General features: G+C 44.4%; 1 protein-coding gene across 3 annotated transcripts in view; it reads left to right on the top strand.

The window, feature by feature from the left end:
- The window catches only part of KIF3B (kinesin family member 3B), a 41,175-nt gene that overhangs the window by 19,491 nt on the left and 7,069 nt on the right, over nt 1-14,615 (top strand). For 2 of the 3 annotated variants that reach the window (XM_040447366.1, XM_040447367.1), the window contains exons 2-6: nt 3,320-4,788; nt 7,794-7,895; nt 8,110-8,232; nt 8,351-8,469; nt 14,101-14,214. In XM_040447366.1, coding sequence (XP_040303300.1) covers nt 3,385-4,788; nt 7,794-7,895; nt 8,110-8,232; nt 8,351-8,469; nt 14,101-14,214 — 1,862 coding nt within the window. In that variant the 5' untranslated portion in view covers nt 3,320-3,384. Of the gene's footprint in view, nt 1-3,319; nt 4,789-7,793; nt 7,896-8,109; nt 8,233-8,350; nt 8,470-14,100; nt 14,215-14,615 lie in introns of those variants that run through there. The other variant, XM_040447365.1, reaches the window with a different exon arrangement.

Raw genomic sequence — 14,615 nt, 5'->3', positions numbered from 1 at the left:
CTCCCTCCCTTACGTTTCTTACTCCAAGTCTATGGGATCTTGTCTAAACCATCTCATGTGCTGCAGCAGAGGCCTCCCCATGGGAGGCTCAGGGGCTTGGGGTTTGAGCTTGGCCCCTGACTTTTGCAGGTCTCTGCTGACATGGAGGTAGAGACAGGCAAAGGATCAGCTGCAGTGGTAGCTTGGGGGCCATTGCCCTGGAAAAGAAAGGGAGAACAGACCGGCCATTCTAACGTCTAGTTCTTTCTTATCATCAGACAAAATTGTAATAGCGTATAGAAAGTGATGAACGAGGGGCTGTCTACATGTTTTTCTTTAAATGGCTGGAGCTTCACTTCTAATTGAACATGGATTGAGTATTTTGATCTCAGTTTAATCTGATTTTTTTCAGGGTGATAACTATAAAACTGAACAAGAGAATAAAAATTAGGGCTCACTAGTCATCTCTGGAATGATCGTTTGACAAAGGTTTTGGATGAATCTGTATTAGTTAATTTTAATTCCGCTTTATGTTAGTTCATAAAGTGCTTCCACCTTTGTAAGTACCGCCTAGTGTCACGATCATCCACCAGGAAGGAGCATTATCCCTCTTTTACCAATTTTACAGAAAATGGGTTCAGAGAGGGTAAGAGGTTTTCTGGTTCTTCATTCTAGACATTATTTTATTACATCTAACAACTAGAGAAGTATGAAAAGTAAATTTTCGTGTTCCCGTGTGCTTAGCAGCAGAAGAATCTTTTATAAAAGCTTAGTGGGGGAACACGTTGACTCTCTATTAACCTGCAGCACATTTGCCTAGAATGGCCCGTCACTGCTTCACATTCTGCCACTCCTTTGTTGGCAGGGAATAGGTCATTCTCACAACTAAAAAGAAATTGTTATCACTGTTCTAAGTGTCTATTAATATTACAAATGCATATATCCTGTGAGCCGGCAGGTGCACACCTAGAAATTTAACTTAGAGCTATACTTGCTCACACATGCAAGGATGTGGTTCCAGTTTTTTCACAATAATACCAGAAACAGCTTAATACTAGAACTTAAGCTGCCGTACGGTGGGATATTTTGCTGCTGTCATAAGGAATAAGGCAACTCTGTGTCTACTGAGCGAACAGACTCCAAGTTATGTTGTTATTGAGGAAGGCAAGGTGCTGGACACTGTTGTTCCTGTGTATAACCTTCTATGCTTGTGTTAAAAAGGAAGGGGGCAAGTGGGCGCCTGGCCGGCTCAGTTAGAGGAGCGCGTGACTCTTGATCTTCAGGCCCCACGTTGGGTGTGGAGATTTGCTTGAATAAAGAAACTTAAAAAAGGGGGGGGGGGGAGGGTAAGTATGTATTAAACATATTTGCTTGCTATGCATAAACTGGCTCAGGAAGATTAAAAAGCTAATAATACTTGCTGTGTGGGCAGGGACTTGGGTGGCTAGAGAACACGTGAGGCGAAGGGACTTGTCACTGAAGAGCGATTTGAATCAAGAAGCATGAGAATTACCTATTAAAAAAACCCCAAAAACCCACACCAAGGTTTTTGGGAATTTGAGGTCCTCATACATACCTCTTTACTCTGATCTGTTTGCTCTCTTCCCCTTCCCAGAGGACCCACTTAATCATCCTTTCTCTTGTTCCCCGAGTTTTCTGGCACCACAAGATGAAGTTACTTAAAAAACATTCTTTTTTTTTTTTTTTAACGTTTATTTATTTTTGAGACAGAGAGAGACAGAGCATGAACAGGGGAGGGGCAGAGAGAGAGGGAGACACAGAATCTGAAACAGGCTGCAGGTTCTGAGCGGTCAGCACAGAGCCCGACGCGGGGCTCGAACTAACGGACCGCGAGATCATGACCCGAGCCGAAGTCGGATGCTTAACCGACCAAGCCACCCAGGCGCCCCTAAAAAACATTCTTAACACCTATTTTCTTATTTGCATTCAGATTGTATTAAGTTTGTTGATTGAATAAGTGCTTTCTCTGTTTGAATACATTTTGCACAAGCCATAGTTTATGATTTTAGGGTGGAAGAGAATTATGGGCACGAGATGGGAAATTCAAACAGCACAAACAAGTGCACAGTGAAGTTTTTTCTCGCTCTTGACCTGAGAGTCCTCTAGGCCCACAGTCCCCCTGCTGAGGCTGCCACTGTTACCACTTTGTTGTTGTGGTCACCGCTTTTATGTGCATACTTCTAATAATATTGTTTTGCCTATCAAACATAAACATGCATCCACGTACCCCCATGCTTACACAGTGTTAACCATTCTGTACACACTGTTTCCCATCTCCTGTTTTCAGTTAGCAGCACATCTTAGTATAGGGTTACATTTAGATTAGCACATTCTTCTCAGTAACTGCATAGGATTCCCCTGTATATACTATTATATATGTTTAATTTATTTAATCAGCCCCTTCTTGATGGGCGGTCCCAGGCAGTCTGTAGCTGTAGTCTGCCGCTACCACAAATGATGCCACAATGAATATCCTTGTATCTGTGGGATAAATTCTTAGAAATACAAGTGCTACATCAGAAGGTACTGCTAGATGGTTCCAAATTGCTCTCTGTAGATGCCATAGTAGTTCTTCAGAATGGAAGATCATCCAGGCTTTGAAAAGGTTTTGAGCTGCCACAACCTGTAGTCTGAGATAAAGTGCCAGGTGGAGGGAGGACAAGCTTGTGCACACTACTGGTGGACTAAAGTTTTTCCTTTACCACTGCAGCTCGTTAAGACCTGGTGAAGAAGAACTACAGTGTGCATTCAAGTCATCAAAAAAATAAAAAAAAATCTTTTTAATGTTTATTTTTGACAGAGAGAGAGAAACATAGTATGAGTAGGGGAGGGACAGAGAATGAGGGAGACAGAATCTGAAGCAGGCTCCAGGCTCTGCGCTGTCAGCACAGAGCCCGACGCGGGGCTTGAACTCACAGACCACGAGATCATGACTTGAGCCGAAGTTGGATGCTCAACCGACTGAGCCACCCAGACGCCCCTAAAAAAATTTTTTTTAATGTTTGTTTATTCTTGAGAAAGAGAGAGACAGAGCATGAGTGGAAGAGGGGCAGAGAGAGACAGAGAGAGAGGGAGACACAAAATCTGATGCAGTTTCCAGGCTCTGAGCTATCGGCACAGAGCCTGACATGGGGCTCGGACCCACGAACCATGAGATCATGACCTGAGCCTACTGAGCCACCCAGGCACCCCTTCAAGTCATTTAATGTAGCCATCAGAAGCTTGGTAAGACAAAGGTGATGTGGGTGTGTCAGGTGCTGTTGAGCAGCCCCTGGTGACAACTGTACTGTCCTTACTTATTTTTGCTTTTTTTTTCTAGGACCTTAGCCTCCTGAGACATTTTGGATTCATAGCCCTCAGGGGTTGACCTGGCCAGAGTTCATCATGTCAAAGCTAAAAAGCTCAGAGTCTGTCAGGGTGGTGGTTCGCTGTCGGCCCATGAATGGCAAGGAAAAGGCGGCTTCATATGATAAGGTGGTGGATGTGGACGTGAAGCTGGGGCAGGTATCAGTGAAGAACCCCAAAGGAGTGGCCCATGAAATGCCCAAGACCTTCACCTTCGACGCAGTCTATGACTGGAATGCCAAGCAGTTTGAACTCTATGATGAGACGTTCCGACCACTCGTGGACTCTGTCCTGCAGGGTTTCAATGGGACGATTTTTGCCTATGGACAAACCGGGACTGGGAAAACGTACACGATGGAAGGAGTCCGTGGTGACCCTGAGAAAAGAGGGGTCATCCCTAACTCCTTTGATCATATCTTCACCCATATCTCTCGATCTCAGAATCAACAGTACTTGGTCCGGGCTTCTTACCTGGAGATCTATCAGGAGGAGATCCGAGATCTGCTCTCAAAGGATCAGACCAAAAGGCTTGAGCTCAAAGAGAGGCCTGACACTGGAGTGTATGTGAAAGACCTGTCTTCCTTCGTCACCAAGAGCGTGAAGGAAATAGAGCACGTGATGAATGTGGGGAACCAGAACCGCTCTGTCGGTGCTACCAACATGAACGAGCACAGTTCACGCTCTCATGCAATTTTTGTCATCACCATTGAATGCAGCGAAGTGGGCCTTGATGGAGAAAACCATATCCGTGTAGGGAAATTGAACCTTGTGGATCTTGCTGGCAGCGAACGGCAAGCCAAGACTGGTGCACAAGGAGAAAGATTGAAGGAAGCGACCAAGATCAACCTGTCCCTTTCAGCCTTAGGTAATGTCATCTCTGCCCTGGTAGACGGCAAGAGCACTCACATTCCGTATCGGGACTCAAAGCTTACCAGGCTCCTCCAAGATTCTCTTGGTGGCAATGCTAAAACTGTAATGGTGGCCAACGTGGGACCTGCCTCGTACAACGTAGAAGAGACTCTGACCACTCTGAGATACGCCAACCGTGCCAAAAACATTAAGAACAAGCCAAGGGTCAACGAGGACCCTAAAGATGCCCTCCTTCGAGAATTCCAGGAAGAGATTGCTCGGCTCAAGGCCCAGCTGGAAAAACGGTCCATTGGCAGAAGGAAGAGGCGAGAGAAGCGGAGGGAAGGTGGTGGCAGTGGTGGGGGTGGGGAAGAGGAGGAGGAGGAGGGAGAAGAGGGTGAGGAGGAAGGGGATGATAAGGATGATTACTGGCGGGAACAGCAAGAAAAACTGGAGATTGAGAAGCGGGCCATTGTAGAGGACCACAGCTTGGTTGCAGAGGAGAAGATGAGGCTGCTGAAGGAGAAGGAGAAAAAAATGGAGGACCTGCGACGGGAGAAGGATGCGGCTGAGATGCTGGGCGCCAAAATCAAGGTACCGGACCCTCCCTGAGGCCCTTTCCTCTTTCAGTGTGTTCTGTTTTCGCCAAAAAAATGAGATGAGGGATCATGTCCCTTTCAGTTTTATGTTCCCAACAGCTTCCGGTGTCCGGTGTCCAGTAAGGATTTGTGGAACTGAAATAAAAACAATTTCTTCAAATTTAAAACACGAAATATTGAATGCATAGGAAGAATAATTTTTATATATGTGCAGGGTATAGAAACCAGCAATAAAACCGACGCCCATGCCCCCCTCCCTGCCCCGCAGTGTGAGAAATAGAACATAACCTGCATCTTTACGAGTTCTTCGTGTCCCCCTCCCCCAGAGGTAAGCATTGTCTTAGGTTTGGTGTTTATTATTTCCTTACTTTTCTTTATAGTTTTCCCATTTATGTATATATGTCTAAAAAAATAGTTTCGGTTTCACATAATTTTTTACCTTTACATGAATGGAATCTCACGGCTGCAATTTGCTTTTACTTGCTCAACCTTACGTAATGAGATTTGTCCATATTGATGCCTGGAGCTGTGATTCGTTCATTATTACCGCTCTGAGAATCATGTGGTATTCCATTCTCCTGATAGTGGGTTGTTTCCATTTTTTGCCACAAATGTTTTTGTACTTGGCTCCAGGAGAACGTGTATGAGCAAGAATTTCTTATCTGGCGCCATTAGGTCCTTGGGTATGTGCAGTCCTAATTTTACTAGATAATCACAAATTGTTCTCGGAGGTGGCCATGTGAATTGAAGCTTCTGCCAGCACATTATGAGCTTTGGTTGTGCCTCATCCTTACCGGCACTGTGACTCCCCAACTTTTAATTTTTGTATGTCTGGTGTATATAAAATGGTATCTCATTGTGGCTTTAATATGCAGTGACCTTGTGACACAAGATACAGAACAGTTCCTTATGCCCTTGTAGTCAGCCCCTTCCCTCAACCTCCAACCTCTGTGAGTCACTGGCCAAGTAGCATTCTAGAACGCGGGGACTCCTGTGCATTTTCTTTCTGGTGCCAATGGGCTGGACTCTGGGCTGCCATGGGGCTTTAATGGCAGAGGAGGGGACAGAGCTAACCCTGGCAATCTGACGACCATTGCCTGACCACAAGCCAGAACTGCTCTGAGGTGTTGGGTTCTTTCTTAGTGAATTCACGCAAAATCTGGTTTCAACTCTCAAATGTATCCTTGTTTATTAATTTAAAAATGACAGTGACCTCTTCCTCTCCTCTCCTTTCCCCATCGCTATATGAAGCCATGCTTTATCTGTGGCTTCACAGTAGCCATTTCACAGAGCTGGGTTCTGTTTTACTTCAGAAGCAGAGGTCTTTTCTAGAGCTTTCAAGACCTGATATGAACATGGAGTCCTATACAACACAAATAGAAGGTCACCTTGTCCTGTGGGTTCCTTCACTACAAATGCCACTTCATGCCTCTTCACTCCTGCACTTGAAGTGTTAACAGGGTGTGCCTGTGTTTGGTTTGCATGCTGGGTTTTAGGATCACATCTATTAACCAAGCCCAGGAACACCTAGACGCTCTAAGCAACTTGGGTTATTTGGGCGACTCTCAGAGGCCAAATGTGGCAAGACTCAATATAACCTCAAGGTCACATTTTGTTTATGGCAGAATGGTATTACTTCTGTCTCTTGAGATCTCTAGATGCTGTAAAATCATAGGACAAAAGTACTTTAGAGCTGGAAGGAGTGTGTGTGTGTGTGTGTGTGTGTGTGTGTGTGTGTGTGGCAAGGGGATGGTTGATAATCCAGTCCAGTCACTTCCAAACAGGCTCAAGGGCTCACTGAAAGATGGCTGTCATTAATGTTCATAAGTTTCTTTAAAACAAGGTTGTGGAGTTTGTGGATTCCATGCTTTTCAGGAGCAAATCATTCCCATGGCTTCAGGTACCATCTAAATGCTCAGGGTGTCCTATCTGTATAGCCAGCCCAGAGCTGTCTAACATCCAAGCCTAATGTCTCTGCCTACTGGACATTTCCGGAGATGCCCACGGCCACCCAGAGCCTATTCCTGCCTACCTTTTCTCAGTCAAGCCAGAGCCCTAGGAGTTGTCCCTGCTGGCTGTCCCTCGTTCTCCCTTAAGGCCCAGTCAGTCCCAAGGCCTCTGAGTCCTGTGCCATCAGCTCTCTTGGACCCATCATCCTCTTTGTTCTCTCCCACCACTGCTGCCCTAGCCCAGGCCTAGATCCTCAAAACAGCCTCCTGTTCTGGTCTCCCTCCACCAGGTCTGTCCTTTTCCAGTCACCCTTCCTGTGGTAGGGGAAGAATGTTTCTAAAACACAAATCTGACTGTGTAACGTTATGCTTAAAGAACAGTCAGTATGATTTGTGTGCTTTGCAGGATCAAGTTTAGTCTTTGAGGTTTTTGAACTGACCCGTAGTTGCTTTGCCAACTTCACGTATCAGTACTCCCTACCCTACCCTCTCACACACATAACATTTTTGTTTTCTTAGCTAATTCCTATTTTTACCTCAGCGCTCTTGAGACAGGAAGCTTTTCTTGACTCCCTCCAAAAGCCTGAATTCTCTCCCTCCCATGTGCCTCTCCCATTATTATTGTGTTTTCCTCATGATGGCGTCTGACTCCATAGGGTAAGAGCCTGCTTACTTGTCCGCGGCCCTCAGTGAACTCTTTAGCCTTGTGATTTGTATTCAGTTGCATCCCCAGTACCTAGCACGTAGGAGGTACTCAATATGTTTTAGGTAGGGTCAATGCTTGGTCCATACAAGCCAAAAAAAAAAAAATTTTTTTTTTCAAAGAAAGCTGAAATTCCTGTACGCCTGGGGAAGCTACATCTTCAGTGTTTCTAAGGTAAAGCTCCACAGCGGTGATAGTAAGGACACTGCCGAGCACAGCCTGTGTTCCCCCAGAGTTCACCCCTTTGGCTCAGTCCTGAGCTCGTTATGTTTTACAGGCTTCCCCAGGAGGAGATATGTTCTGAGGGAGATCAGTCACGAGGTGGATTCTACTTTTTCTCTCACTCAGGCCATGGAGAGTAAGCTGCTTGTTGGAGGGAAAAATATAGTAGATCACACAAATGAACAGCAGAAAATCCTGGAGCAGAAACGGCAGGAAATCGCAGAGCAGGTGACTTTTCATTCCTTTTTGAGGAGAAGGGGGTGGGATACGGTGCATTAACGCTACAGAGAAAATGTCTCTTGTATTAGATTCTTCAGAAGGGGTGGAAACGAGGTGCTTAGCCCCTTCCTAGCGGGAGACTCTGATCTGGAGCCCCCCAGCCCTGTGTTCTTGTACAGACATTGTCTCTAGGCAAGCTGATGAATTTTGTGATGTTGCTCAGAAACGTCGAGAAAGAGAAATCCAGCAACAGATGGAAAGTCGAGATGAGGAGACCTTGGAACTTAAAGAGACATACAGCTCATTGCAGCAAGAGGTGGACATCAAGACCAAAAAACTCAAGAAGGTATAAAGGAACGAGGCCGGGCAGAGGTGTCTTGAGACTTGGCGGTGGGGAGCGGGTAGGGAAGAACTCTGTTGTCTGGAGGGCTGCCCTCCTCACCGGCCTCTCGCCTCGCTTCCAGCTGTTCTCCAAGCTTCAGGCGGTGAAGGCAGAGATCCATGACCTCCAAGAAGAGCACATCAAGGAGCGTCAGGAGCTGGAGCAGACTCAGAATGAGCTCACCAGGGAGCTGAAACTCAAGTAAGTTCTGGGCCTTTCGTGGCACCCCCAGCCATTTGCCGGGTGGTTGCTTGTTCAGTACGAAACATGTCTCTGAGGACGGGGCCCCTGCCTACTTCTCTCTAGATCATCTCCTGCCACCTTGTCTGTTTTCTGTTTATTCTTGAGAAAGTCACTTTGTCTCTGAATCCCATCTGTTAAGTGAATGACTTCACCAGATGATCTCCAGGTTTCCTTCCACCCTACTTCTTGAAGCTTTTAAAGGCTCCAGCCTCTGTTGACAAGAAGGGATCTTTTATTAACTAGAATTTTCTGAATGGTATAATGAATACCCACCACCCAGATTCATCGATAAACAACCTTTTTTCATTTATCTTTTCATCGAAATATTCTAAAACCTCATGTAATGTTAACCTCATGTTATCTCACTCCTGCATACTTACATATATGATCACAATGCTATTTTAAATTTTTTAAAAAGTTATTTATTTATTTATTTTGAGAGAAACAGTGACAGCGTGAGAGGGGCAGGGGCAAGAGAGAGGGAGAGAGAGAATCCCAAGCAGGCTCTGCACTGTCAGCACAGAGCCCACCATGGGGCTCAAACTCACAAAACCATGAGATCATGACCTGAACCGAAAGAGAGAGTCAGACGCTTAACCGACTGAGCCACCCAGGTGCCCCCACAATGCTATTTTTAAAAATGCTTTATTGAGATGTAATTTACATACCATACAGTTCACCTATTTAAAGTATACAAGTCCGGGGGCACCTGGGTGGCTCAGTCGGTTAAGCGTCTGACTTTGGCTCAGGTCATGAGCTTACCATTTGTGAGTTCGAGACCTGTGTCAGGCTCTGTGCTGACAGCTCAGAGCCTGGAGCCTGCTTCAGATTCTGTGTCTCCCTCTCTCTACCCCTCCCCCACTTGCATTCTGTCTGTCTCTCTCTCAAAAATAAACATTAAAAAAAATGTTTTTTAAAGTATACAAGTCGGGGTGCCTGGGTGGATCAGTTGGTTAAGCATCTGACTCTCGATCTTAGCTCAGATATTGGTCTCAGGGTTGTGAGTTCAAGCCCCATGTTGGGCTCTGTGCTGGACGCGAAGCCTACTTAAAAAAAAAAAAAAAAAAGTATATAAGTCTACAGGATTGTAAAGCCATCATCACAGTCTGATTTCAGAACATTTTTGTGTCCCCCTTTCTCCCCAAGGAAACCCTGTATCAGCAGTCATTCCTTATTACCTGCCTCCCCCACCCTAGCCCTAAGTACCTACGCATCTACTATCTTATAAATTTGTCTATTCTGGACATTTCATATGAATGGAATCCTATAATATGTGGCCTTTTGTGACTGGTTTCTTTCACTTAACATGTTTTCAAGGATCATCCTTGAATGTAACATGTCAGGACTTCCTTCTTTTTTATGGCTGAATGGTAATGGGTAGTATGAATATACACACATTTCATTTATCAGTTGATGGACATTTGGGCTCTTTCCCTTCTTTGGCTATTATGGATGCTGCTGCTGTGAACATTCATGGACAAGTTTTTGTATGGACATGTTTTCATCTCTCTGAGATATTTACCTAGGAGTGGAATTGTTTATGTCGTACAGTAACTCTGTGTTTAACTGTTGGAGGAACTGCCAGACTGTTTTGAATGGCTGCATCGTTTTATATTTCTACCACCAATTTCTCCACATCCTTGTTGACACTTGTCACTGTCTGTCTTTCTGAGTGTAGCCATCCTAATGGGTGTGAAGTAGTATCTCTCTGTGATTTTGATTTGCATTTCTGTAATGACTAACCATGTAGAACATCTTTTCATGTGCTGTCTAGCCATTTGCATATCTTCTTTGGAGAAAAGCCTGTTCAAATCCTTCACCCATGTTAAAATTGGGTTATTTATTGGGTCTTTTTATTATTGAGCTACAAGAGTTCTTTATATATTCTGGCAAAAGTCCCTTATCAGATACGTGGTTTGCAGGTATTTTCGCCCATTCTGTGGGTTGCCTTTTCATTTTCTTTATGGTATTTTGTTTGCGTCACAAAAGACTCATCATGAGGTAGTCCAATCTATCTGTGTTTTCTTTTGTCGCTTTAACTTTTGGTATTGTGTCTACATTTTCCTATTTTGGACATTGTGTATAAATTTATAATGGAATAAGGTGACCATTTGTTGTTGTTCTTGTTTTTTAAATTTTTTTTTAATTTTTTTAAGATTTATTTATTTTTGAGAGATGGAGTGTGAGCTGGGGAGGGGCAGAGAGAGAGGGAGACACAGAATCTGAAGCAGGCTCCAGGCTCTGAGCTGTCAGCACAGAGCCCGACGTGAGGCTTGAACTCACAAGCTGCGAGATCATGACCTGAGCTAAAGTCAGACGCTTAACTGTCTGAGCCAACCAGGCACCTCATGTTGTTGTTGTTGTTCTTGTTGTTGTTGTCGTCATCGTTGTTGTTTTTTAATGTTTATTTATCTTTGAGAGGGGGGAGGGGGAGACACAATGTGAACAGGGGAGGGGCAGAAAGAGAGGGAGACACAGAATCCAAAGCAGGCTCTAGGCTCTGAGCTGTCAGCACAGAGTTGGATGCAGGGCTCAAACTCGAGAACCATGAGATCATGACCTGAGCCAACGTCGGATGCTTAACCGACTGAGCCACCCAGGTGCCCCACATGTTGTTGTTTTTTTAATGTGGCCATTTGTGGCTGGCTTCTTTCACTTGGTATAGTGTTTTTAAGGATCATACGTGTTCTAGCACATACCAACATTTCATTCTTTTTTATGGTTGAATAATATTGTATGAATATATCACATTTTAGTTTTTCATTCACCAGTTGATAGACCTTTGGACTGTTTCTGTCTTTTGGCTATTAGGAATACTACTGTTACGAACATTTGTGTACAAGTTTTATTGTGGACTTATGTTTTCAATTCTCTTGGATCATCTTAGAGTCCTAAAGTCTTAGGTCTTACATTTAAGTCTATGATCCATTTTGAGTTAGTTTTTGTGTATAGTCTGAAGTAGGGTTCCAAGTGCATTCTTTTGCATGTGGATATCCAGTTGTCCCAGCGCCATTTATATAATTTTTTTTTTAAGTTTATTTATTTTGAGGGAGCATGAGCAGGGGAGGGGCAGAGAGAGAGGGAAAGAGAGAGAATCCCAAGCAGGCTCCACACTGCCAGCACAGAGCCCGACTTGGGGCTTGAATTCACAAAACTGTGAGATCATGACCTGAGCTGAAACCAAGAGTTGGACACTTAACTGACGGAGCCACCCAGGTGCCCCTCTAGCACCATTTATTGAAAGGGTCTTCATTCAGCGTCTTTGAACCCTTGTTGAAAATCAGTTGACCATAAATGTAAGGGTTTATTTCTGAACTCTCAATATTGTTCTATTGATCTTTTTGTATGTCTTTATGCCAATACCATGCTGCCTTGATTACTGTAGCTTTGTAGTAAGTTGTCCTCCGACTTTGTTGTTCTTTTTCAAGATTGTTTTGGCTATTCAGGGTTTCTTGCATTTCCATATATATTTTAAGATCAGCTTGTCAATTTCTGTGAAAAAGCCAGCTGGGATTTTGATAGGGATTGTGTTGAATCTAGACATCCATTTAGAGAGTATTGTCATCTTAACAGTTAAGTCTTTTGATCCATGAATATGGGATGTCTTTTTATTTATTTAGATCTTCTTTATTTTCTCTGTTTAAATATAATTTTAATGTTTATTTGTTTTTGAGAGAGAGAGAGTGTGTATGTGTGTGAGCAAGGGAAGGGCAGAGAGAGAGGGGGGCAGAGGATCCGAAGCGAGCTCTGCTATGACATTAGAGAGCCCTATGTGGGGCTCGAACTCATGAACTGTGAGATCATGACCTGAGCCGAAGTCAAAGCTTAACCAACTGAGCCACCCAGGCGCCCCAAAAAGATAGTCTTTTTCTGTTAAGAATGTTTTGTAGTTTTCAGTGCAAAAGTCTTTGTGCTTCTTTTTTTTTTTTAATTTTTGTTTTAATCCTAATTTTTTTGTGAGAGAGAGAGAGACAGAGTGTGAGTGGGGAAGGAACAGAGAGAGAGGGAGACACAGAATCCAAAGCAGGCTCCAGGCTCTGAGCTGTCCGCACAGAGCCCTACCTGGGGCTCGAACTCACAAACCTTGAGTTCATGACCTGAGCCAAAGTCAGATGCTTAACTGACTGAGCCACCCAGGCCCCCCTGCACTTCTTTTGATAAATGTATACCAAAGTTTGTTTTTTTCTTTGTTATTGTATACGGAATTGTTTTCTTTAAAAACATTTTTTTAACATTTATTTATTTTTGAGAGATAGAGACAGAGCATGAGTGGGGGAAGGGCAGAGAGAGAGGGAGACAAAGAATCTGAGGCAGGCTCTAGGCTCCGAGTTTCAGCACAGAGCCTGATGGGGGGGCTTGAACCCACAAACAGTGAGATCATGACCTTAGCTGAGCCACCCAGGCACCCAACCCCTGGGGTTTTTCTTTAAAGACCTCTTCAGAGGGATTCTTTTCATGACCAAGTTTTAAATTTGGAAGGAGCCCTTAAAATTAAGTGAGTCTGCCCTCTTTCTGGGTATGTACCCCTAGGAAAAAAAAATCGGAACAGGATATGTCAAACTATCAATAATAGCTACCTCTGGATGGTGAAATTATATGTAATTGTATTTTTCACATTTTCTACTGTAAATAGAAGCTTTAAAATCAGAAAAAAATACAATATATGTCACGAAAAACAATTTCTTACATGTGTCAAATAAAATGAATAGAAAATTTAATCTCTCTGAAATATTTTTTCCCTAGGGAAGCCATTTTCATTGTTATTTCTCTTATTTATATCTTTTGAATAAACAGTGAGTCAGCCTCTTTCTCAAGGTCAGTACCCTCCACCTCCACCTCCACCTCAGTGGTGTTTGTTGTGGGTCTCTCCCAGTTAACACCCCTTTGGCATTGTTCTGTCCTGAGGTTTTGAAAGCCTGAATACAGAGATGTGGCAGGGGACAGTTATCACCATGGAGAGACACAACCCAGTGGGTTCCAGTTTCATTGTTTGCCATGTTCCCTGGCACTTCTGAGGCAAAGACTCTTCTCAGGAAGAGGTCTTTATTCTCAGTGCTCTAAGGGACTGAAATCCACTCAGTCTTGCTCTGTGTCCTAGTGATTGGAACGGAGAGCTTTCTAGCTTGGGCAACAACCCATGGGATTAGAAGAAGGCCGTTTAATTCCTAATCGGTTTTCCGTATTTTGGAAGTTAATGTGCTGGGTTGGCAGTCCCAGTGGCCCTCTAGAAGACACTTCAGATAGCACACGTTCACTCCGATACGGCCCAGGCATGGTCACTTTTCTGCAGTCTTTTCACCTTCTCAAGCCGCTTCTCCTCGGGCAGAAGTGGCCTCCCTGTAGTCCTAGGGCAGCCCACTGTCAGGACCTGTCACAGCTAAGACGGCTGCACCATTACCTCACCAAGTGTCATTCATCTCTGTATGCCAGCTCTCTGTATGATGGTGGGCCCATCGTGCCTGCCCAGTAAATGTTTGCTGAGTGGCTTGACTCTTATCTAATGACCTCCTACACATGGGACCAGGTAGCCAGTACTCCATCTGCATTCTTTCTCTACCTATGTTCACTCATGTATGTGTGTTCTTACAGGCATCTTATTATAGAAAACTTTATCCCCCTGGAAGAAAAAAGTAAAATTATGAATAGATCCTTCTTTGACGAAGAGGAAGACCATTGGAAATTACATCCTATAACCAGACTGGAGTAAGTCCCTACTGACTTTAAGGTGGGGAGGTGGGGAAGAATGTTGGCAAGCTGGCCTTGGCCCAAGGGGTTTGGTGAGAACACAGTGTGAATCATTTGAATTGGAACCAGCCGCATCTCCGACTCTGTGACTGCCAAGGTCCCCGAAGTAAAAGACGGCAGAGTGGTGTTAGGAATTGGGAGACTATCCCAGTGAACTCACACCCTTTCCCAAATTCCTGAATTTCCGCTTCCTGAGCTGTCAAGTGAAGTGTGCTAGGCCAGGTGAGGGGCAGTACCTAGGTGCCCTCTTGTGTGGCAGTCTGGTGGGGTGTTGGGGGGGATTTTCAGTCTGAGCCTGGGTCTTGCTGGAATCATAGGAGACTGTCTGCTGGGGACACGGGGGCGGGGAATATTGACAG

The sequence above is a fragment of the Herpailurus yagouaroundi genome, unplaced genomic scaffold (genome assembly GCF_014898765.1).
Source record: "Herpailurus yagouaroundi ecotype Mexico unplaced genomic scaffold, PumYag 196, whole genome shotgun sequence".
In the NCBI taxonomy this organism is placed as follows: domain Eukaryota; kingdom Metazoa; phylum Chordata; class Mammalia; order Carnivora; family Felidae; genus Herpailurus; species Herpailurus yagouaroundi.
The sequence above is the reverse complement of the archived record's forward strand: the minus strand, read 5'-3'. Positions and strand labels throughout refer to the sequence as shown.